Here is a 26,964-nt window from a genome sequence, read left to right as displayed (position 1 = left end):
AACTCTGATAATAACCTTTAGTAATGATGTAGGTATAATTGGAAATAAATTAGATATTTTCATATTTTATATATATTTTAAATTATATATCTAGTTATATATGAATCTAGTATAATTAGAATTTAAAGTACATTATAAGGATTATAAATGTATTTTAAAATGCATAAAAATCATAGTTCTAAATCAATCATATAATTAATATTAATATATGACGATGAATAAAATCATAGTCTCTTTCATTTTAGATTAATATATACACTTGTATGTTAGTACGCAGATACGTGAACATGGGGTCCATATGGTCCTCTTTCGAATTATTTAAAAAATAAAAATTATAGGTATTCAAAGTTATTTAGATCTCTCCCCCCCCCCCAAAAAAAGTCCTGGCTATTTGACTGTTACAATGATTTTATCTAAGTTACCTATTTAGTTAATTATTAAATTTGATTTTAATTCTTAAAAAAATTAAATAATACATTTATGTATATATATATATTTAAATTAAATTATTAGTTATTACTTATGAATCTAAGTGATATTCTTTTTTAACTTTGTAATCAGATTTTTTTCCAAGATGTTTTTGTATTAGGAGAGACTGCAGATTATAAATATCTGTTTTACATTGATATTTTATTTCGGGTATTCTTTTATAAAAAAATGTTTTATAGAAAATGAACATAATATTATTAACAAAATGAACAAACAAAGAATACTGTTCAGTGTTCAAGGTTAAAATTTATTTCACAACAATATGATAGGTACGTTATATAGATCCTATTCAATGTTAAGTATAATAAAATAATAATACCTATCAAATTTGTAAACTTCTTTTCCGAATTTGATTGATTGATGCTATATTATTAATGATTTAAAATAAGTGACAAATAATAAAATTATTGTTAAAAAGTTTAATATTTTATTATGGTCGAGTCTAAATGTAGTATGACTATATTTTTTATCTGATAACTTTGTTTTAAGTTTTTCTTAAGAACTTCATTACTAAATAGTTTATTTTAATAAAAAATAAAAAAATATTTTATAATTCAAAATGTATATTTGGTACAACGGTATTTTTATAATTCTTCTCAAAAATGTATTTAATTTTTTCATTATAAACATTACTTTACAGAATTACCAGACAAAAGTGTAAAAAATATGAAAAAGATTAAAACGTTATAAAATCTGCACGAATTTATACTCAATATTAAGTTTTGATCACTATATAATTTAATGTAGTTAAAATCACTTCTTTTTATACTTTAAAAACTCGTTTATTATTCATCTACTGCAAATAATTAGCCTCTCCTTAAATTGTAAACAGTTTTTTCTTATTGAATAATTTGAAACATTCTTATTGACTGCAACACTTAATATATAAATTCTGTGTAAGTACTGTACACAAGATTATTATTATTTTATAATGCAGTTTTTAAATTAAAAATTTAACTAAAATAATTGTATTCAAAGTGTATACGATTGAATGAATTTATAGTATCTAGTGTAATTGACTTGCAATAGACTGAAAGTTGTTTTTTAAATAGTTTAATTAATATAATACCATCAATTTTAGATGAAAAAATGTTTTAAGATATCCACGTTTTCTGACGTTCGATTAAACAATAATGTTATAAATTTATTATAAAACGCCTTAATACGTATGTAGTTTTTGGTCATGTTATATTTTACTACATATTTGGGTTAAAAATTACGTATGGGTAATAAATACATATGTTTGTGTGTATACACACAAAAATTAGGAAGCTGTAATAATTATAACTTTTAAGTATTATAAAATGTTAAGTCTAGACAATTATTTATATTTTATACAATGCATATTGGATGCGTCGAAACATGTGTCAATAAGTATACAAAACACGCAACCAATTACAATGAATACCAATGTTGAATATACAAGATGAATAATAATTTTAAATTAAATCAATAATATGTTATCATAAAATAAGTACCATAATATTTTAAAATATTAGTATTACATTTTATTCAATTATTCATTTATTCTACATATATATTTACAATAATTAAAAATCAAAATCATTTGAACCCGAATTTAGTATAGGCATTAAAACATTTGCGGATGAAGCTATTCAGCTTACAAAAATAAAACAATGTGAATTACTCGAAAATCTGTGTACCTTTAGATATTTTGTATAATATTATGATTTATGATTATTAATCTTTTTACTTATAGAAATTAATACAATAGACGCATTAAATAATTAAACTTTAGTAAGTAGGGGTTATTTAGAGATTAATTATAATTTATAATAGTTAACTAACACGCACAGTTACTCTCTGATTTGTAGAATATTCATTTAATTTTTAACTGCACAATACATTTGTACATACTGTATCATAGTAGTTCTTGTTTCTATATAAAGGCGTAGGATGAAAGAAACCGATTGTTTTTTAATTTGAAAAAAACGTGTTATATGGCTCAAATTAATAAAACTCGAGTTCTAAAAAATATAGTAGACAAAAATAAACCATACATACTTGTGGTAGATATATTAAGTAAAGGTAAAACCGACGCATCTCACGAAAAAGATCGGAAATGTATGTTTAGTACGATTTAGGTGTTATTATGATTGATATGATTTCTCGTCGTAGTTCGTTGTCATTGTCGTAGGCCAATTTTAAGTTTAAGACTATTATCACGCCGTAATACGACATAAACATACGAAAAAAACAACCTAGAAAATATATAATATTTCGCGTCTACTGGTTCGGATGCTGCATCTGCGCGTTCTGAAACGGAGTTGTATGTTATTATTTTTTCGGAGGGAGACCGAATGTAATAAGGAGTTGATATTCGCGCACGTAGAGTTCGATGACTCGGTCGCCTCCTTCATCATAATATTATACGAAAATATTAGCTCTGAGGTCTTTGCCGCACGGCGCGAGGCCTTCGAAAGGTTATCTCACCGGCACCGCCCTCATCACTCCTACGCCTGACGAACACGTGTGTAAATGTTATGTAGACGATAGTATGGTTCAATGATCACCATATAAATAATGTAAACCTTGTACATGTGTGTGTCAGTGGCACACACCGAAGGGGTGTTGTACTTAAGATGCAATCCCCATTTCTTTATGTTGCAGCATAGTAGGTATACTTACTTTGTTAATTAAATAATTCTAATTAATCTTTTTTTTTTTTATTTTACTAACCTATAATTTATAACGTTTAAACAATAATCGATATTTGTTATTATAGTTTGTTATATTATGATATTAAATACAAGTAAATTGTATAAACCAATATTATGGAAATATTATACTTCTTGATTACCACACCCCTTCGACTGTAATGTACACACAACTCTTGGTTACGTCACTGGTGTGTTTACATATTAATTATTATTCATGTGGGCAATATATACACACAACCCGATTCGTGGTGTCGCCGCTGCCAGTGGCGTTATATATATATATGTAAAATTAATTTAAACTAGCGTTAAATACGTAAATAATTGAATCACATGCAGGCGTCTCTTACGATATAATAATAATAGATAAAATTTGGGAATTGTATAAAAAAATGTATTTCTCTTAAATTACCTACGTTTGAAATCCGTTATTAATTCGATAGATTCCATTGATTTTATTTGCCTATTTTAAAGTGTACGAAATTATGTTGAAAATTGATTCCCAAGATAGTGTTAAAAACAAGTGCGTACTCTGTATAGTATCACTAACATATTATTTGCTTATGAGAATTTCTGGCACTGAAATTAAATGCTCAACATAAATTCATAGACACACACACATATATATGTATATAAATATGTACGATATTTAATTATAAAAATCGGTAACGATAACAAATCACCAAATAATTATAAATATTTGATTTTTAAAAAATGTTATTAGTTATAAGTGTTATTAACCGTCGTAGACTAATAAATCATCTATAACGTGATATTACGGATTAGTAAAGTTGAATTCCTTTACATAATATTAGGTTTACTCCATTACTTAGTGTATTATCGTATAAGTGGTATTCGAATACAGTGTTTAATCACTATAGGTAGGTATTATATGCTTTTATCACCAAACCGTTAACGATGACGACGACGACGACAACATTGAGAGTTGGTTCTCTCACCAAGGTGTGTCGACAATATAAATATTGCCTTATCATTGTGCACGGACATACTACATGACTTGTGTACTACAACGTGCAGTAACACAATTTTTAAGGTCCGGTTCGAAAATAGACGACCTCGTGATACGCGTACGAGTTTATAAATATTAAAGCTTAAACGGTACTTCTTAAACTATTCTACATGATCAAAAAAAAACTTTTTTTTTAATTTTCTCGGATCATTAAGATATTTCTACGAATATTTTTTAATATTTTGTTTTAATGTAATACTCTGAATCATGAATTTTTACAAATAACTAGGTTAATTTAATGTATACCTACAATTTGATTTATTTATATCAAAACATTCTGGTATATTAATACAATGTTTCAATTCAAAATGCCATACATTAACGCATTTAGAAATTTAAAATAGTTTATTTAAGTTCATCGATGGTAAGATATTATGTTGGATGTCTACATAAACATGTCTTAAACCACTATTTCGAAAACTAAGAAGCCTTTCATCGACCTTAATACATGTGTAATAATTATAATGTGTTGTGTAATATACGAGTGAATAACTGCATTTTTCCAGAATACTGAATATATAATGTATAATATTTTATAAATACACTGTTCAGCGGTTCTCACACAAAATATAATGCGACATTATAATATAGGTATATTACATAGAACATATTAATATATTCTACATGTATATAGTATATTATATGTATAACGAGTAACTGTTTGGATTTGTCCTTGAAATAATTTAGGCTAAACCATCTTCTATGTTATTTTTTTTTTTTATTGTACACGAGACTAAATTATGTTAGCACATTTCGATTTAAGTATATTAGTTATTTATAATTTTGGAAACCACAATATCTTCGAATGTAATTAATTTAATTAGGTTGTTTACTTCAGTTAAACTTATACAATAAACTTGTTTAAGTTTAAAAAGTATTGCATCATTATAAAACAATACAAATATTATGAGAAATAAAATGTATGCTTAATACGCGTTTTAAAATCAAATATCATAAATTATATTATTTGTTTTTTAAAATAAAAACAATTATTTAAGAGTTCGTAATTCCCACCCTCTCTTAGAAAGGTTAAGTTGAGATATTGTAAATTATAATATAAAAGCTATAGTTTATGAATTGTAATATATTTGATATTATTTTGTTGCGCAGGAATGATTCCTGATCACGTAAACTGCAGAAACAGAATCTACGCGTGATTTTGTATGTCCATCACGATGATCACAGAAACTACGACTGGCCCCGTACTGGCTACCGGGGGTGTCAAAATAAAACGCCCAAGTTTTAAATCCAGGGGCAGTGCCGGGTCACACGTTAACCGGACGGGAAGCTTCAGAGGCTACCAGACAATCCGGGTGTCGGTGCCGTCCTCGATGGTTGCTGAGATAGCGTCAAAGTTCAACGCGGTAGTGGTGGACGCCAATCAGGGGGACTCGATGCAGGACATCATGAAAAAGCTGAGCAAAACACTGGCTAAAGGCACTACGGTCCGGACTAAGGTGACTACTGTCCGGGAAAAGGGCGTCGTGGTACGGGCCACGGTGGAAAAGTTCGAGTCGACCTCGCATAAGAAGCGTTGCGTCAACCAGATGGTAGTAGTGAGAACCAACTCAAATCAGAGGGCGGTTGAGGAAAGGCCGTCTGTTGTGAAACAGAGGGTGGCCGAAGATCATCGGACTACCGTGGAACATCCCATTGCTGTAGAATTATCGTCAGACGCTGAACAGCGGAAGATCACAGATAATCTAACCGCCGTGGAACAACAAACCACCATGATACATCCCATTGCCACTAAAAATCGCACCATCGAACAGCGAAATACTATCGATCAGCGCACGCCGTCGTCCATAGTGAAGAAGTTGATGGTGCAGTTCGAAAACGGTAAAAAACCGACAAAACCTAGTGTCCTGGGACCGAAACCGAACATCGCAACTCCCAGCGTTAGACGAAATGAACGGAGGCCACTGCTGCAAAAAGACACAATTAGCGCAGTGGACAGACATCTGTTAAATAAAGACAAACGGTTATCGATCGCCAGAGATCCAGACGCTCAGTTGGAGAGCGTTTTAAACGTAACACCTTCGCCAAAAAACGTACTACAACCGATAGAAAGGGAGCAATCGCCACCACAAGAAGACTTGGAGCAGCAGTGGTCAATAGAAACTGATCGATCGACACTACAGAAAGACCTAAATCAGCAACAATCAATAGAAACAGATCGATCGCCTACACGAGCGGTCTTACAGCAGCCAACTGAAACAACTACGACTAGGTCTCCACCACCGCTGCCGTTAAAACCAAACTGTTCCTTTCTGCATGGTTGGAAACGGCCATTGACTACGACTTTAACCACTACCGCAAGTGCTATCGCCGTAACAACTACACTTGCTACAACTACTCTCGATATAACTACCCCAGTCTCCACCACACCCGTTACCACTACCCCTGTTGTCAACATCTCCATCACCACAACCCCCGTTATAAACACCACGTCAACTATTGTTACCTCAGTCGCAACCACCATTACTAACCATAAAGGTAGACGACATAGTGTCGACAAGGAATGTTCAACGCAACTCTTATCGTCCCTCATCGTCGCGACTCCTACTACCTGCGTGCTTACTTCGTTAGCCGAAGATACCCTCACCACGAATTCTTTTTCCATTGACACTACTACCGTTGGTGCCAACAACACTGCCATCACTGTCGATACTACTGCCGACAACACAGCTGAAATCGGTGCACACGACTACAACTACATCGTTGGTGATGAATCCATCTACGAGGAGCTGCGCTACATACGACCAACACCTACCGATGTCGTCACCGGGACCACGGAAGTGCCAGTGTCCAACGCCATGGCGGAAAATCCATACACTGTAGATTGCTCTAACTATGATCACTATACCACAATCGATTGTGGCGAACAAAACATATACGATGTCGTTACGACCGCTACCAATGCCTACGAAGATAACAGCTACGAGACGGTTCAACCGCCGTTGCCCCCGTTGCCCCCACCACCACCACCAGTCGTCTCCGTTACAGTCACTGACTTATCATCGCAGCAACTTCCTGTAAACGGCGATAGTGACGAAAACGGCATGCAAGAGAAAAGAGAGATGTCCGATAATTCGGTGGAAATCGATAACAGTATTTATGGAATAAATCCACCATCAGAATCCACTTCGTCTGGTAATTAGAACAATAATAATTATTCTTCATATCTACACAACTTCAAAATATGTACCGTAACTTAAATATATTTTATCGAATCCAATTATCCAACTTACTCGCTTATTATATGAATATTTGGATTATCTACGCGAATCCAATGCCAATTGTTGTATTAACATACCTAATTAACAATAATGATTAAACTACCCACTCGTAATTTGAAATGTGAAAAAAGGGTTTGGGTGAAGTTTTCGAAAAAATTAGTTTTATTTTTATAAAATATTTATACTGATGTTTACTAAACAGTAAACATGAAATAATTTTCAAAATATTTCGTCTCTTTTTGTGCTATAGAATATAGATAATTGAAATTTTTAATATTTGCATTATTTTTTTTCAATTGTTTATTATACGATTTTTGAATTAGGATTAAAAAAAAAAAATTAAACTTGAATACAAGATCCATTATAAGAAATTTTTACTGAACTTAAAAAATTCTAAAAATGTATAAGCACAATTTCTTTTGTAGTTCTCTTTGAAGTTTAAAATAAATGAAGTTAGACATTTAAGCGAAGTATTAATGATTTTAGTTACTCTCATTTTTTCGTAATTTAAAGTATTAATTTTACTATACACAATGAAATTTTTAAAAATATATGATAAAAAATGTATATATTATTATAATAATTATTATGTTTTTGGGAAAAAATAATTCAATTTATCTAGTTATACATTAATAGTAAAATAAAATCCCAATAATAGTAATTTAATAAAATACAGGTATTTATAGTAATATAGGCTGAACCTATTGTCCAGTTGAGTTATTACCTACTTGCCCACTTTTTTTTAATATGAAATAATTTTTTTTCAAAGGTGTCACATCGGATAGTGTTAGTGTTGACAGAAATAGTAAATTTGACGAAGATGATGGTTGGGTGGATGTTCCCTCGTCTGAAGAAATTATTTTAATACCGTATCCGTGAGTATACTAAATACGTTACAATTATTTAAATTATATGACTATATTTTGGTCGGTATATTTAATTGTGTGTACGAAATATCAAATATTTTTTTAACCAATAGATTCGATTACACTTTAATGTTAAATATCATATATTTTATTTTAAATTACAATAAAAGTCTATGAAATTAAATTTCAACTAAATATTATTTTTAGTACATCACAAAATTAATTTCATATAAGTAATAGCTACCTTAAAAACTAGCTATTATTATAATAAAAATAAAATATTTGTATAATTAAATTTATTAATCGTATGATTTATCAGTTCCAATAGATTTCGTCAAAAGCCAAAGGTTAAGAAGCCAAAGAAACCATTTTCAAAACTAATACATGGACTTTTAAATAAAGATCACAGTAAGTCAATCATATTATTATACTATTGAAAGTACTCGTAAAAAAAATATATCTTTAAACTCCTTAAAATTTTAATACTGGCAATATATTATACTTTTAAGTGTATATTATTAATAAGTTTATAGTAATAATTTTATAGTCCTACTTACGTAGTATCATTGATTATAAATTCTAGTATTTATAGTAAATAATTTACCTACAAAAAAAGTATTTATATTTTTTTACCAAAAATATCACAATAAAATTGTAACATTTAAAATTTGTTTGAACATTTTGAACATTTTTATTGCGTGTAAAAAGTTATAATTTATCTAAATATAAAATGTTTTAAATTTCTATAATTAAAATATTTGGTATTACAATAAAATAATAAAAACCTTTATAATAAATGAGTATACTATTTGTTGAAATTTGATCTGTAAACGTATATAAAAAAAATGATAAACCCTACGCTTAACTTTTTTTTTAAATTCTAGTGAAAAAACTCCAGTTAATATAAAACTAAAATATCTAATATTTCAAATATCTAATCTAAAAAAAGGCTTAAGGTATTTTTGATATTATATCAACCCTAGAAAAAACTGATATAAATATTTGGCACACATTTTTAGTATCTACGTTATTCGGTTTTGAATTTCAAAAAAAAAATCGATTTTGTTGAAAACTAGTGTTGCATAAATATTTCCGTTTTATCGTAATTTTTTCGAGATTACTTAAAATAATACTTACTCATTATATCTTAAGTACTAAATTTATCCAATTTTCTATCAGAAACTATTCTTAAAATTGAAATTAAAGCTTGTTTTCTTTTAAAAAACATAATAACAAACATAAAAATAAAAATTGTATTATTATAAATTAAAGATAATATACCTAATTCTCATTGAAATATTTTGACCAAACTAGGTTGGTAAATTTGAACACAATTTTTTCAAACAAAAAAAAAACCGGTTTTATATTATTGCATAGTTTTATTTCCAAGGCCAAGATCAGGTGATCAGGTGGTATAATCCAAATGAACTTGTTTCTGTTGTAACGTAATAGTATTTTTTTTAACAACTTTTAAATTCACTGATCGTTAAAACCGAATTAATTTAGAATAACTTGTAATAAACAAAATTTTATAAAATTTCGATTGTACATCAGAATAATATTATGCAATACATAAACGTAGTATTGCAATAATGGGAAAAGGCGGTAGAATCGATCTATAATCAAATACATAGTTGACAAAACAATGCGACTATGCGAGGTTAAAGAGAAGACCATTATAATTATTAAATAGGTAGGTACCTACTTTTAAGCTTCAGCCTTGCGACCAACTAATTTCTTTTCGTTAGGAGCGAGTATGATAGAATGTTGTAATTCGATTCACATGGCATAAATGGTTCATTCGGATTTTTTTTTTATTGTTCGCTATAATAATTGAACTAGCACGTGTGTTATAACGATGTTGCTCTGTAATAGTCTAGCTACTCCGTTGCCACTGCCTAGGAAACATGCCCACGTTAGTAATTCGTTAAACAGCGCACGGGTTTGGACAAATGTTTATGTAATTCGTTGCCCGGAAGATTATGTTGATTGTTGTGTGCCCGCGTGTGCGTGGGTTGTGACGAGATAAAAATAAGATGAAAAAAAACGAACAAATTAAAAGGTGAAATAAAAAACCTGTTTACCCTCCCAACCATGTAAAGTATTCCCTTTTTCTGCACGAGAATAACACCGTGTATTTCTCCTACTCGGACAACACTCCCACTTCCATAACAGTCCAAGGCCTGTACCGTCTTATCCGTCTCTTCGTCGGCCCCGTCGTAAGACACGGGTAATCGAAAAGTGAAAGTGCGGTGTACTAGACGTGTGTAATCACCAACGACAGCAGTGTTTGATGTAACGTCGTTACCAAAGTATACGAAACCACCGTCGCGTTTGTTATAGAAATAACAATTTAATTTTAATCAGTGACAAAAATGAGTGATTTATACGATAGGGTAACGATTTGCAGAGCAACCATCTGTCATGCCATCTTCCTATTATTGTAACTCTCAAACGCCACCGCCTTTACCGCCAGCCAGAACTCTAAGGCGCAGGAAGTCACTATTTGTTGATAAAGGTTTGATCACACATTCACACCCTATGGTTATAAAAGCACACGGATCGAATACGTTAATGAAATCTTAAACTAAATAAAAGCCACTCACAAAAAATTATTGTAGAATAACAAATCATTATTATTTCAGTATTTCAATAGGTACTATTGAATTTTTAAGTCGACCTTTCATCGTTTCGTGATAACATATCGTTTTCATTTGTTAATGTTTTTGGTTTTGTTTATTTATTCTGACATCACAAATATGTAATCATTTCAACTAAACGACATATCACTGTTTTATTTTAAATTATTAGACAATAATATATTGGTAATAATTTATTTAAAAAATTATCATTGTATAACTTTATATCTCCATCACAATCACAAGCTTACAGGAGATAAATAAATTATTAAAATTTTATTTTTTATTTTTATTAATGACTCAAAATAAACGATAATGCATCATAATGCTTTAATTAGGAATACAAGTACTAAATTAAAGCTAAGGGAACTGTAAATTATTAATTATTGTTTAAAATTATCATTGCTTAGTGAGTTATACTTTGAGGATCACGAATGATTAATCATAATTTTTAAATATTTTTGAGGATGACCTGATGACATATGATTATATACACACTTGAAGGTCATTTCGTGGGAAGAATTACAAATTATAATAACCTATTAACATTTTTTGATTGTTTGACTACAATAATATTATTTACTGTTATAAATAATACTTTAAATAGTTATAACTGAATTAAATTAATTACTAATAGTTTGTGTTTAAACCATTTATAGGTATACTGAATTAAAACACAAATAAAATGGGATCTTTATTTTTTTTTTTTTTTTGTGAAAGGAAAGAACATAATCATTAGCTACATAAATATATATTTATCTAGATGAAAATTTAATCAAGTGCCGTAATCTTACCGAAACAATTAGCCAACTGTAAATAATCGAGCGTGTGCTTTAACTAACCGTACAATTTTGTATTTCTGAAGATACGCCTTTTTAACACATTCAATATACCAATGCTTTCTTTAGTTTCTATATCGTCACAATCCGTAATAAGTTTCATTAAGGATGTCCCTGAACAGCTTAATTACAAAAAAAATCCATGTGATTTTCTAAACGAACAATTGTTAAGTGTAGTCTTGAAGACAGTTTTCCTCGAAGGGAAATTTGAGTCGCAAGAGCTATCTTTATTTTTTGATAATGGTAAGTTGTATAGGTACTTACTATATTATGTTTTTAAATTTGTATAATTCGTAAGATGCATTTTAATAATTTTACAATATGATATTGTAATGATTTTCTTAGTTAAAACCTGGTATGAACCTACCATTTTATTAATAACATGTACTTATTTTATAAGAATAAATATTGTTTTTGTAGATACCGGGAACACTATTAACCAAGAAATACCGGAGAACATCTATGTTTTCGATTCATTTAGCTCTGATAATTCCTCTGATGATGACGGGGAAAATGTCAAACAGATACCCGAATATCCATGCAAAGATCGAGTTTTGCCACCTCCACCAAGCTATGAACGAAACTATGGAATTGGACCATTAGTCAATAAAGCTAGGAAACGATTTAAAAAGGGATGGTCATTTGGATCACTTTCATCACTTGGCATAAAACGAGTAGGAAAATTAAGTCAAGGAAATCTAACAACCGACTTTGGTGAGTGAACATTTTAAAACTCAAATAAATAATATGTTATTAAGTAAATAAATGGATAATTTGATGACTTTTAGACAATAGAACTTATGAAAGCACATCAGATAAAAGTGTTGACAAAAGTTTTAATTCATTGGCGAATAGTAATAGTCCGTCTTCATCTGTTTTCTATATTCCTATATATAAACATATTATGTAAGTATTTAAATTTTAAATCAGATATTATGTATGATTCACCTATTATATTTTTATATCCATTGTAAAACAATTGAAATAAAATATTTGTTTATAGTGGAAATGGTGAAATTCGACCTGTACGAAACAGAAACAAACCACCATCGTCTATTGATTCGAGACGTCTAAGTGTAGCAAGACCTAGTTCACCACCACCCCCTCCACCAGTAAAACGACATTCAACTGGTAAAACTTTATTATGAATATATTGAACATTAATATTATAGTTTGATAGTGAAAAGAACAAGTGATATAACTCGTATCATCTACAAACCAGTGATTTTAATCGATAATAATAAAGAAATACTAAATATATAGGTAGTTTGCGAGTTTGCCTAAATAATGTAATTCTTAAATCGTTTTTTTAAAACTATAAATAATTTAGTCGCTCCTGTAGAAAATTTTAATTTTTCCTGATCATATCAATGGCTTTTCCATAATCAAAAAATAAATACGTACTTTTCTTCAGTTATGTAATCCTTAAGAGGACGTTGTACCCGCACGTGTTGTCCCGTCTTATACGTGTACGACAGTAAATTTTCGTTCACTAGTTTCAAAAATATTAAGTATGCTAATAATTTTAATATTAAAGTGAATTGACCTATTATAACATTTAAAGGTAAAATCATTACCTAGGGCTCCGCGTAGTATGTTATTGATATTATTATTTTTAAGTAAGTTATGATCATTTCAAAAAGGTCATAATTATTTAGCATACTTTTGAAACTGATGAACGAAAATTTGGTATGTCGCACGTGTGTAAGCCGTAGACATCACATGCGGGTACAACATCCTCAAATTTTAGTTGAACATTTGAACCAACAATTTAATATTCCTTAAAAAAAATTGTAAATCATCTTTAATAAAAGTTTTTTCATCTTTCCTAAAAAATTTCATTTCTATGCATTATATCACTTTTTAATATTATGTGTAAGTAACTTGTGTGTACTATTTTAGGAAATACCACTTATAGTTCATTACCTCGTTCAATTTACAATTCTAAAGGAAGGCCAGTTATTTCATTGGATAAAAGTAGCACTGAGTCAGCGTCTGAAAATGGTATTTTTAATCAATTTATAACAGTAATTTTATATTTAAGATAGCATTAATATGCGATTTTTTTTTGATTTATAAGGAACCCAAAACCAAATTTTCTGCAAAGTTTTAAAACTTTCAGATTTAATTCCAGAACAATTCGTTGAATTACTAGATTAATAACACATTTTATTTTACAGGTTCAAATCATGGTTCAGATTTGTGTATACGATTTGCTGATGAACCGTTGTATCAGTTTTATGCAGCTGATATATCTGAAGTATGTTTTATTTTAAAATTATTATGAATATATTTATTGTAGATATTTATTTTATAAATAAATCAAATTTTATAATATTAATTTTGAGTTTTTATTCTTTTTTTTCACAGCGGACAAAAAGTGTTTTTGCTGGTGACATTATGAAAGATTGTGATGGTTATGAAGAAATTAGTTCAATCTCAAGTAGACCGTCAGCTCTAGAGCTTATAACACCTTGTACATCTGGTCACGGGCAACACAGATCTTTATGGTGTGAAGTTCCAGAAGTAAAACATAGTGGCATTATAGGTAAAGTATTAATAGTTTTTAAAAATTAGGCACACCTAATAATTTTACTTATGTTATTGATTTTAATAGATTCGTTAACACCAAGAGAACGAAAGTTACAAGAAGCAAAATTTGAATTAATAACTTCTGAAGCATCTTATTTTAAATCTTTAACTGTACTTGAGAAACATTTCATAAATAGTCATTCAATGAATGATGATACTATTTTAAGTAAAAAAGATCAAAAGATTTTGTTTGGAAATGTTAATCCAGGTGAGTACATCATAGTAAACTTATTAAATATGAAAATGATTGCAGGTTGTAATAAATTTTTTTTGGTTTAGTACGTAAATGTTCTGAAAAATTACTGGCGGCATTAGAAAAATGTTGGCAAGACAACATACTACTTAGTGGACTTAGTGAAATTTTATACAAACATTCTAAAGAAAACTTTGATATTTTTGTAAAATATTGCTCAAATCAAATTTATATAGACCGTACTTTAAAGTCATTGAGGTAAAATATTTTATATCATAATATAATATTAATTAAGCATTAACATAAACTTTAAAAATGTTTAATTTAATTTTAGAGAAAATCAAAAATTCAATGAAGCTTTACAAAGACTGGAATCAGATCCAAAGTGCCAATCGCTCTCTCTTCATTCGTTCCTAATGTTACCTATGCAAAGAATAACTAGATTACCTCTACTTGTTGATGCTATTTTGTCACAAATGGATTCAAAAGAAAATTCTTTGGAGTATCAAATGTGTGAATTAACTTTAGCTTCTTTAAACGCAGTATGTATAGTATAGTTTTGTTTTAAAAATCATTAATTTACATCAATTTTACTTTTTATATTTTTATTTTGTATTAGATTGTTCAAAACTGCAATGAAAGTACTAGAAAATTAGAACGTTATGAAGAAATGTTGTTACTTAGTCAACAATTAGAATTTTCTAGTAAAAAAGAAATGAAAGCTATGTCAGTAGCTTCTAGTTCACGCTGGTTAGTTCGTTCTGGTTCTATGTTACATTTGACTGGTCCTGATGCAAAGTTAACCTTTAGCAGAAAATTGATACGACCAACTAAACTTTACTTCTTCCTATTCAATGACATGTTTTTCATAGCAAAACGTAAAAGGTACTTCAATATATATATAATTATTATATAATCATAGTAATAAAAATGTTAATATTAATATTATAAATTATGATCATAAACATTTTTACTTCTTTATTTTTACAGTGATGGAAACTATACAGTGATAGATTACTGTGCAAGAAATTTTGTAGAAATGGGACATGCAACTGAATTAATTATTCCTTCATCATATAAGAACCTTTTGAAGCTAACTATTTTAGAAAATCACGAAGGAAAGACTGTTGAAATGGTATTTAAGATTCTGTTTTTTTTTAAATCTAGATTTAAGACATATTTATTTTAAATATTTAAATAATTTTATAGTTATTGAGTTGTGATTCTGAATCTTCAAAAAAACGCTGGATTGAAGCAATGTCACCTCCCATCAGTTCCAATCCTGACGAAACACTATACAATGAATGGGACTGTCCTCAAGTGTTTTCGGAACATCCATACACTGCTATACAACCTGATGAATTGTCATTACAAAGTGGAGACATTGTAAAAGTTTTGACTAAAATGAACGATGGTAATATTTTTATTGCAAACTTAAAACAATTTTTAAATGTGGACATTAATAATATATTTTTAAAACTATTAATTTATTATAGGATGGTACCATGGTGAGCGAATTCGTGATGGTGAGAAGGGATGGTTTCCTGGTAATTACACAACAGAAATAGCATCACAACATGCTAGAGCTAAAAATCTTAAACAACGCTATCGTTTATTAGCCATGTCTGGAAGTTACCTGCAGTCTCGTCAAGAAAAAATTAAAAAAAAAAAAAATAGTCAAATTATTTAAATTGAATTATTATTAAAAAAAATTCTACATTTTAAAAATAACCCCCTCCCTTAAAAAGTAAATACATTATTATAAAACAGTTGTTTGTTGTTAATAATTTGTTCTGCTTTTGACTTTAACTAGTAATAATGTACTATTAGTATTTAATAAACATCAAAATTTATTCCAACATATTATATAGATATATATTTAAAAAGAATTAGAAAAATGTATTAAAACCTATTAAGACAAAATGTTGATCAATGCTTGTTGAAAACAAAAATATAGGAAGGCACCTTAGACTTGAGTTATTATACTATGTAATGTTTATTTACCGATTAATTTATTTTATTTTATGTAAAACTATTTATCCTTTTTGTACTTACCTAGACAAGGTTAAATACTTAACCTCGCTCATTTAATTTTAATTAAATAAATGTAAATAATTATTGTTTATGATTTTATAATGTATTATTGTTACTGTTATTTACAATTAATAATTATTATACTTTTTATGGTTTTTACTCAAAAAAATAAAGTATAGAAAATATTTTGCTTAAAATATTAAATTTTGAAATGTTTATTTAAAATTTTTGATTTTAAGATAATATTCCTATAAGTAATTATCATAAAACATTCCGCTATAACACTCCATTAAACTATTATTTCAGGAAATTTGTTCAATAGGTAATCAATGAAATATAGTTTGATGCTCACAAAGCCATGACTACAGAGATTCAAAATTAACAATATTACCTATGAAAACATTATATATAAAAAAAAAAAAATAGGTAGGTATCATGTGTAATACACTAATACCTAATCATCATATCAATTAAAATATCAACGATTTTGAGGAGTTCAGACTTCAATGTGGAGACAATGGATCTATCTCTCACATTGTTTCATAATTTATTTATATTATTTAAGGGTACAATTAGAATAAAATGATTTAGCGGCTCCAAAATAAAAGCATTGGTCTACCAAAACCTATTAGCTTCGCCCACATATTAACCATATTTTTTCTATGTAGTTTATGTAGTTTATGTAGCTTATGTAGTTTAATATTATTAGGTAAGTTATTTATTATTGATAATAACTTAAGTAATAGTAATAGTATTACAACTTACTGGCACTCGTTGTAAGTTTAATTTTTCATTCAAATAAACTGAATGTTTTATAGTTTTGATAAATTAAAATTAAATAATATTTCTGCGGAATAGTTCGAATGTGAAGTTTATTATAGCGTATATCACAAGTACCGGAGTACGCATTCTTGATTAATAGTTTCATACATGCAAATGGTTTTGTATGTACCTAATGAAAGAGTAAATTGTAATTGTAAATGTTAAAGATGACGATCGCCTAAGTGGTTGTTTTTTTTTCATGGGAATAATTAATAATTATGATTGTATCTTTGAAAGGATTTCTAGATGACAGAAAGTCAACAATATTACAATTAATATATAAATGATAGGTTCAGCATAATGATTTTTTATTGTCAATAAATTCCCTACATATTTCTTAAGAATAATAATTACAACTAATTCGTATATCATTTTAATTTATTTTATTATTATTTTTATATATATATGGACATCAATACGATTGGTAGGTAAACTACATTGTAAATTCTTAAAAACTTAAATAATTGATATTATGTAGTAACACGAATGATGATAACATTTATAAGTCAGGTAGGTAGTTACAACGTGAATCGTTGTAGATTATTAATTAATAACTCAATATTCAGTGACTCCATGTCAAACATAATTACTAATTACTGGTTTTAATTAGTGTGGTAAACAAATATTTTACTTATACGCGTATAATCAACTTAAAAACTAAATTATAACTTATGTACTTTTAATTTATAGATATTGTTATACCTTCTTCGCAATTGTACGAATTTCGATAGTAATATTACTATCGATTAAAATATTAATTTAACCTACCTATTCAAAATGCACCCGCGTGCCTCGTAGGTACATTTAATATGTTTATGATGTCAGTACCTATATTATTATAAAATATTCAATCAAAATTGTGCAAATCATAATCGTTGAACTTGACTTAAGTTATGGCCTTTTTGAAATTCTATATTTCAAAATGATCATAACTTACTTAAAAATAATAATATCAATAAAAGGCTACTTGGGGTCCTAGATGTAATAATCTTACCTTTAAATTATATAATAGGTCAATATTAACTGTAATATCAAAACTAACAGCTTACTTTTGAAACTAGTGAACGAAAATTTGCTATGTCATAGTGTGTAAGACGGAGACAACACATGCGAGACGACGTCCTCTTTAACTGTTCAAGCCATGAAACAAATGTGTAGTTTCTGAAATGAGCGTCTTATAGTTGAATCGTTGAAATAATACAAAGTGCATTGAAATCTCAGTTTTATTCAGCTATTTAAATTATTGCGCTTCCTTGAATCCATATCTGTGGACTCTCTCGTCAAAAGCTATAGAATATAATATTATCGTTAGTTTATTGTGGTACAAGAATATTCCACGTGACATATAATATTATTTTACTGTAATAAATTCCTTTAGTTACCTAATCATGGTAAAGATATTCGTCGGAAACGTGCTCGATTCATATTATACCTACTTACCTAATATATGTATGTATATTATTCCCCTATTACACTAAAGACGTTTGTCGGGTTAACTAAAATATTGATATTGCCATATAGGTAACAAAATACAAATAAGTAAAGCGTTAATAATACCTATACCCTCTGTAGTTTTGTCAAGAATTTGTATTACCAATATGTTTTTCTAATGGTGGTTATATACCTACTGTACACACATGTGCAACTTTACTTTCAGTTTGTTAGGTAGGTACTTAAATTATAAATACAAAATAAATTCAATTACGCATAGACTGCCGTTATGTAATACAATCAAAGTTGTCACTTGTCATCGTGTAGTATTTATTCAAATACTATTAAGTGTATTTCGATCATAATAATTATGCAACCACTGATATGTACATTGTACATAAATTATTTCTCTTTTTTACACAAATTCAGTGAAATATTTTAAAGCTAATTCTCCGTTTTCTTGCAAACTATCAAAGTAAAAAAAATATTTCTAAAGGGTGATTTGTCTGAATAAAAACACCCATCATTGTAAAATCAATAGATTCATCGACCCGCTAAGAATATAAAAAAAACAAATGATGTATAATACATATTATATCATTATTTTTTGTAAAATAAATTTATATCTAATATAAAATAATATACTTTCTAATAGTTTTTATTCATAAAATGCGAAAGTATCCACTATAGGTACCACCTACTTGCATGGCTGCTTAAAATATAAATACTAGAAAATTAGAATTATTGTACATATCAACATAAAAATTGTACGTCATAATCATAAACAATCCAAGTTTTCTGCTATTTTTATATACACTTTTTGCTTTTATAACTCAAACAGTCAACAGACTAAAATAAAATCAATAGTTGAAGTTTATACTCGTATATAATTTTTGTTGTTGTTAATGAAATTTAAATGTTTAAAATGATCTGTTTTCAATTATTTTTCATTTTTTTTCAAGATATAATATATTTGAAGATACTAAGTTAGCATTATTAATCTATAATGGAAATTGTATTTCGAGCTCATAAGATATTCGAGTGCTTGATATTTTCGATTATCGTGACGACAATACCGAAGGAGCGCAAGGTGTAATTCTATAAACATGCGAATTACTTACTTAAAATACAGTTATTTATAAGTTATTTAGTTTTACACCATCAAAATATCAAATTGGTAAAATAATTGGAAAGCTACTCAATATTTTATTGTTAAAATTCACATTTATTCGTCGTAAATAAAAAGTTAATTCAAACTTATTAAAGTCACCCTTATTTAAAAAAAAAAAAAAAAACGTTAAATTAAAAATGGAATAATGCAGGTTCATGATTAATTTAAATTTAATCTTAATCAGTAATTAGGTATCATCTCGATAATTAGTTAACCCCTTAACGCTAAGCATAATTAATTATATTAAAACTTCACCTTTGAATTCAGAAAAAATAAATCGTAAATTTATACCTTCATATAACTATGTATAATAAAATAAACCTTTTAATTTATATAAATATTTTAATTTTTACTTATAGTTATCCCAACAATACTAAGATTTTTTCATTTGACGACATTTATTATTCATAGCCAATAGATACCCCATAAAATATTATTATGATATTATATTTCAATAAACACATCACTTTCTAATTAAAAATTAATACCTTGTAAACTCTTTATATAGGTAACTTTTTTAATTTGTGTAGGTAGTCTATTTTTTTTTTAAATAAATATCGAATTTACATATCAAAACTAAGTTTTGTCGCATGATTCAAGAGTATAAGTATATAATTATTATCTAATATTATTTAAATTTTAAATAGCTAGTCATAAATAATAAATATATGGTGTTTTTGTGTGAAACTTATTAACATTTATAATATAATTAAACATTTAATTTACTTATTATATTTTGTGAATAAATTAGGTACTTACTAAAATTTAAATTTTTAAATCGTTTTAATATTATAATTGTATGACATTATTTTTTTTATGAATATTTATACATTAATTTAATTATCAAATTTGTTAGTAAGAAATAACTAATTATATTCTTATAATTTATTATGACTTGAAACAGTTGAACCTATTTCTTTTATAATATTATGATGTATAAATATAATAAGCATAAAATTGGTATATACCATAATTAAATCAATTATTTACCCACAATAGTATAAAGTAAATAAGTCATTAAAATGTTGTTGATCTGATTGTTTACTTATAGATTACATTAAGCCATTAGGGTGTTCCAATTTCTATATTTTTCTGTAAGCTAAAATAATAAAATAGTCTGGAAATCACTCTCAATGGCCACTTATATTAAGAGTAAAATATTTAAAAAAAAAAAATAATCCAATATTTTTATTAAAAAAATTCACAACTATCCTAAAGTTCCTATCTAAGCCACTTATTGACCGATTAAACATTAGTCAAACCAACTTAAATTTTGTTTAGAAACTTAAAACTTTGTGTGAAAACAGCAATTTATTCTTCAAGTCTTTGAATCAGTTATGCTTCTCTTTACTTCTTCAAAATACACATAAATGACTATTGACTAAGTACGCTTTAAAGCACTGAATCAATATGTAAACATGTAATTCTCTATCTCCTCATTGATTGCCCTTCTTTATCGTCCCAAATTAATACACCCTTTTCTGCTCTGTATAACCTTAACAACTAAAAATCCATACTTTCTATAGCTTTTTCTAACTACTCTTTTAAGATTTTTTTATTTTTGTTTAAATTAAATTATTTTAACAACAGTATCTTTTTTTATTATTTTTAATAAAATTTACTCAGCATTATAGGCCATTGGAAATTTGACAATAATACAATATTTAAATAGGAATATCTAAAAAAAACATAATTTTATTAAAATTAAATAATATTTAAGTATACGATGTAAAATTATTTTAATAAATATCAAAGTAAGAAAGTAAGTAGGTACTTTTATCTTATATTAGTATTTACTAACTCGACAACATATTATATGATTCTTATATTATGGTTTCTCTTTATTACATTATACGTCATATGAAACTTTATTTCGGTGTTAAAGGTATGTATTATAATATTTAAGTATAAAAATAAGTTTATAAATTTTATTAAATAGATTAAAATTATAAGTATGATATCCGGTCGTATTTTAGCATAAATAAAATCCGTGAGATTTATCTTATTAGATATCTAATTAACTCTGTAAAGAATAATAAAAATAAGTAACTTAAATTAAAATGCAATACTTTTAAAATCAAAAAGTAAATAAGCTTCCAAAAACTAAATTAAAAGAAACTTAAAAGTAAAGTGACAATAATTTTATTACTATTTGCTATTCTATACATAGCAGGGATATCCAAACTTTTTTTGGTCACGATTTACTAAAATTATACTTCAACTTTGAAGATCTACTTCCATAAACAATTTTTTCATTATCGAATAACTATAATTATTAAGAAACATATAGGTACGTGGCTCTAAAAATAAATCCTAACTCTAATTCGAACTTTAAAATTGTCCACGATCGACTGTTTGGCCGCCTCTGGTATATAATTTTAACGTTACAACGTTGGAATAACTAACATAATTTATTATATTATTGATAAAAAATTAATTTCTCCAATACACTTAACATTTAATATTATATTTATAACAGGCAGGCAAGTATTTTTTCAAACATAAAATATTGCAATACAATATTAAAAAAATATCAAAGTTCCAACGAATAATATTTTACAATAAAATAACTTAAGTCGTAATTTATTTTTCATTTAAATAAGCAATTTTTCGAAATTATATTAAACAAGTTGCAGATTTGTATTTTTAAGAATCGTACATTTCTGTATAAGAACAACGTATGAGAAACTTTGTATTAAAATTTTTAGTGTTAACTAATAAAATTACAATATAATTTGAAAACCTATGTTTAAAAACATTTAAAATGCACTAATAATAAACTTTTAATAAAAAAAAAAAATTACTGAACACAATTTTTATCGTGTTTTAATAAACATCAATAACGTTTAATTTTAAAATATAAGTTTAAAATTAAGTGGTATATAACCTAACCATGGGGCATGGAGTTATATAAGGTAATTTTTAAGTAAGTTGATATAATAAGGTATAAATATATTATACTGTAATAATTAATACTAATAATATAATAAATGAAATCATTTTTGAAAAAAATTATAGCAACTTAATATAGTAAACCTAAAAATAAAATAAAGGTTTTTAATAATTATATCAAAAAAATTATAATTTAATATTATTCTTATTGATAAAGAGTCTTTATTATTTATAATTATTAATTATTAATTTATAATCAATTTATCTTTATTAGAGACTGATAAACGGTCTCCGCTCAGAATCGTTTTTCGCATACAATGATGTAGGAATCATTGAATTCAATTTTAATATACCCATTACCCACCCATAATGGTGATTCAGTTAACGTCTAATGTAGGTATCTATATAGCAGAGCAGTATTCGCTTGCCTGATTTATCATTTTTTTTATAGTGTACTTTTTTTCGGAGTTATACTCGTATTATACTAGTAGTATATATTTTGTAAAACTCGGTGTACTAAGGTAATAGTTATGATTTTTAAATTTTAAGTTATAGTTATAATAATAAGTTTGAAAAATTCAATATGAAAAATGAAAATAATCATACTGTATTACTCTGTAGAAAATGGAAATTTTAAGGCATACCTATTCACTAGATTTATTTATTGATTTATGAATTCTTGAGAGGCGGTCGCGGTCGGTTCTAGCTCTATTGGTTATAAAGCCAATCACGAATCTGTTTTTTAACAAAAAAAAAAAAACTTCCTCTTCAAAAATTTAAAAGTTTTACAAGACTGACGAAAAACTTTATATTGTTTTTTATCTTAGTAAATTGTTCAGTTACTTCAAGAATATTGCAATACAAAGTTATATGTATAATGACTGTAGATATGTTTAGGTAATATATTAGATGAATGCACTATAAATTTAATAAGTTATTTGATTCATCTACTTATCTCATAGCTGTGAAAAATACGTATAATTTTCATTATTATATATTATACAGTTAGTAAGTATATTAAAGTTTCGGTAGTTAAAATTATAAAATGACGTTGGTAAATTTATTTACTTTACAGTAAATATATGTGTATTCACTATTAAATTTACTTTTATTTAAGTAAGTGATTTTTTTCTCAATTATGTAAGTATAAAATATTTACTCAAAAGTTAAAATTATGTATAAACTTTTAAATCTAATTAACAGACTTGTGTAAATATCAAAATAAATAATCAATATCTATTGATGAATTATATTGTATGTTTACCATATTTTAAATACAGTTAATGTAGAATACATATAGGAACTTACCATATAACTTGAAAGTAGTACTATAAATTATGTATACCTACTACCTACATTAAGTTAACAATTAATTTTTGTCGTTGGGTGGATTTAGCTAACGTATTAATTATAATTTTTATAATAAATAACTAGGTGTACTGTTACAGCTAACGTGATTAGGTAACTAGCAAAGTTGGTTATAAATTACAATACACAACATATTTTATTTAGATATCGTTTTTAAAAACGATTTGTTAGAGAATCAACAATAATTGAGTAAGTACCTTTAAACAGGGGCTTGCAGAGTATAGCTGAAATATCACAAGGAATAATACATCGTGAAATGAATAGCAAATTTATTTTATTCATAAAAAGCAAAAAAAAAAAAAGAAGAAGATGAATGTGAATGAAGTTATAAAAGAAAATTAAGATAAACATTTTTAATTTTTTCAACTGAAAAACGTACAAATATAAAATAAGAAATCATAAAAAATAATCTCATAATATAAAAAAGAGGTTAGTTTTGATTAAATATGATATAAAAAAAAATAGTTAACTAACTGTAAATCTGTGTAGATTCTGTGAGTATACAATAAATTAACCTATACAAAAGTATCAATATAATTTCAATTAGGCTTAGGCTTAGAATTTCAAAAACTTTTTATTTTATCTTTTATAAAAAAAAAAAAAAAAAAATGAAGCAAGAATTGGGTGAGAAATGAGCAATTACCAAATGTGCTACAATTTTGTTGTAACACTGAACAAGGAAAATAATAATAAATTATCACAGTAGGAACATGTATTTGTTTCATGTTTTTGTTTTTTTAACAATTCTATGTTACTTAATACATTTTCTTATTTTAATACAACTACTGAGAAAATTGAATTTTAACCTCAAAATCTAATCTCTTAAAAGTACCAAATTAAAAAATTAACGGTGTTACTTGATTATCATGGTTCACTATTTTTGTTGATGTTAAAAAAAATGTTAACGAATATAATCTGACTTTACTTTGAATGTTAAGTATTTTGGAAATATTATTATATACATTTAGTTTGATTATTATTACTAGGTATCGTATACCATAAAACACAAATACACAATACACATAATATATAGTATTGACGCTTAAACTATTGCAAGCTTAATGATGAGAAAATATTCGTAAATATTTTATATATTTTCCGAACATTTAATTTGGTCAAACTATGTATTATGTAGCCATCGGGTATTAAATCCACATTATTTTTTTTGTAAAGTAGAGTGTATGCTTCAATATTGTTTAATGCATAGATATACAATATTGATTATACTAAAAACTATCATTGGAAAATGTTAACACTTTTAAAAAAATTATTAAAATTATATATTTATGTTTTAATATCTATAATGTCCTGAATATCCTAAATATCGGTTGTTAGTTCTAGGTAATTTATTTTTATAAATATATTATTAGGTATTTTATTTATTTATTTTTATTTTTTTGTATTATTATTATATTTGTTAAAGGTTATAGTTGAACTATATTTATATTATATAATTATTATATTATTTATATATCATATATATTTAGTTGAGAACGAAATAATATATTAAATTGTATAAACTATTAACATAATATTATAAATATATTCCAAAAATGCATAACATTAAATAATTGATATTATCTAAAGCTTTTTTGTACAACTTTTCTTTCGCCTGTTAAAATATTGCCTCGAAAACATTAATAATGTTTTGAAAAAAGTATTAAGAAAACTTTTTGTGTACTTAAGGTTATTTATATTAAAAAATTGGTATTTCTATAAGTAAAGTTTATTTATGTATCCTTGATATACTGACATCTGTTATCTACTGTTTTTTTTAAGTTTCACTGCATCACGAATAAAAAAAAAAAAAAATATCAAGTTATTATTTTTATTTCCCTCGAGTAATAATAAGAAAAATATATTTTTTAAACCAAGTTGTATATGCTTATTCAATACAACATATTAAATTTTAAGCCTTTCATGGTATAATTGATACTGATAAAACATCAACCCCATGTTTTAATTGTAAACAATACAATACAGTGATTAAAGTTTTGTACGCTTGTCAATACTTTTTTTAAGATTCTTATTAAATGTGTTTTCAAGTAGAATTTTAAAATAAATAATTCTTCAGTTATTTTTTTAAAAATCTTTTAACAATATATTAAATAATGAACCGTTTAAAAGCTAAATTTATAATAACGTGTACGAATGAAATAATAAGCTGCTTATTTTATGTTTTTATTTTATTTTTTTACCCCGAACAAATATATTGCTACCTAGTTTTAAACATTGATTTATTTGTTACTTCTTTCTGTAAATACTTTTTTGAGTAGGAGTAACAAAAAAGTTTCGTGTAGGTATCATCTTTACAATTAGGAAATCAAGTCTAGATGATAAACTTTTAGAACAGGTCATTCCTGGATTATATTTCTTTGTACGGAATAGAAAATAATTTTCAATGTACAAAAGTTCAAGATTGGTAAACTAATTATAATTAAAACTCACTGAAAATATGTTATGTATCATAATATGATTTGTATGATAATTATAAGTATTAAATTGTAATGTATAAACTGTACCTCCTGAGCCTACTTTGTGCTTTTATATTATTAATAATTGATATATAAATATTTTATTTTATTTTTGTTTTCATAATTAACAAACTTATAGATGCATGCATTTTATTAAAGATATTGTTCATATATTTTTTTAATTATAATATAATCATAACAAATAAA

General features: G+C 26.6%; 1 protein-coding gene across 1 annotated transcript in view; it reads left to right on the top strand.

The window, feature by feature from the left end:
- The window catches only part of LOC114126222 (uncharacterized), a 37,793-nt gene extending 21,103 nt beyond the window's left edge, over positions 1-16,690 (top strand). The window contains exons 2-17 of the mRNA XM_027990117.2: positions 5,308-7,350; positions 8,206-8,311; positions 8,622-8,710; positions 12,201-12,494; positions 12,569-12,686; positions 12,784-12,911; positions 13,683-13,784; positions 13,961-14,040; positions 14,151-14,328; positions 14,398-14,580; positions 14,652-14,823; positions 14,900-15,107; positions 15,185-15,450; positions 15,556-15,700; positions 15,775-15,979; positions 16,062-16,690. Of these exons, the coding sequence (XP_027845918.2) occupies positions 5,361-7,350; positions 8,206-8,311; positions 8,622-8,710; positions 12,201-12,494; positions 12,569-12,686; positions 12,784-12,911; positions 13,683-13,784; positions 13,961-14,040; positions 14,151-14,328; positions 14,398-14,580; positions 14,652-14,823; positions 14,900-15,107; positions 15,185-15,450; positions 15,556-15,700; positions 15,775-15,979; positions 16,062-16,255 (4,458 nt within the window). The 5' untranslated portion in view covers positions 5,308-5,360 and the 3' untranslated portion in view covers positions 16,256-16,690. The remainder of the gene's footprint in view (positions 1-5,307; positions 7,351-8,205; positions 8,312-8,621; positions 8,711-12,200; positions 12,495-12,568; positions 12,687-12,783; positions 12,912-13,682; positions 13,785-13,960; positions 14,041-14,150; positions 14,329-14,397; positions 14,581-14,651; positions 14,824-14,899; positions 15,108-15,184; positions 15,451-15,555; positions 15,701-15,774; positions 15,980-16,061) is intronic.
- Positions 16,691-26,964: the final 10,274 nt, after the last annotated feature.

Source organism: Aphis gossypii, chromosome 1 (genome assembly GCF_020184175.1).
Source record: "Aphis gossypii isolate Hap1 chromosome 1, ASM2018417v2, whole genome shotgun sequence".
NCBI lineage: Eukaryota > Metazoa > Arthropoda > Insecta > Hemiptera > Aphididae > Aphis > Aphis gossypii.
The sequence above is the reverse complement of the archived record's forward strand: the minus strand, read 5'-3'. Positions and strand labels throughout refer to the sequence as shown.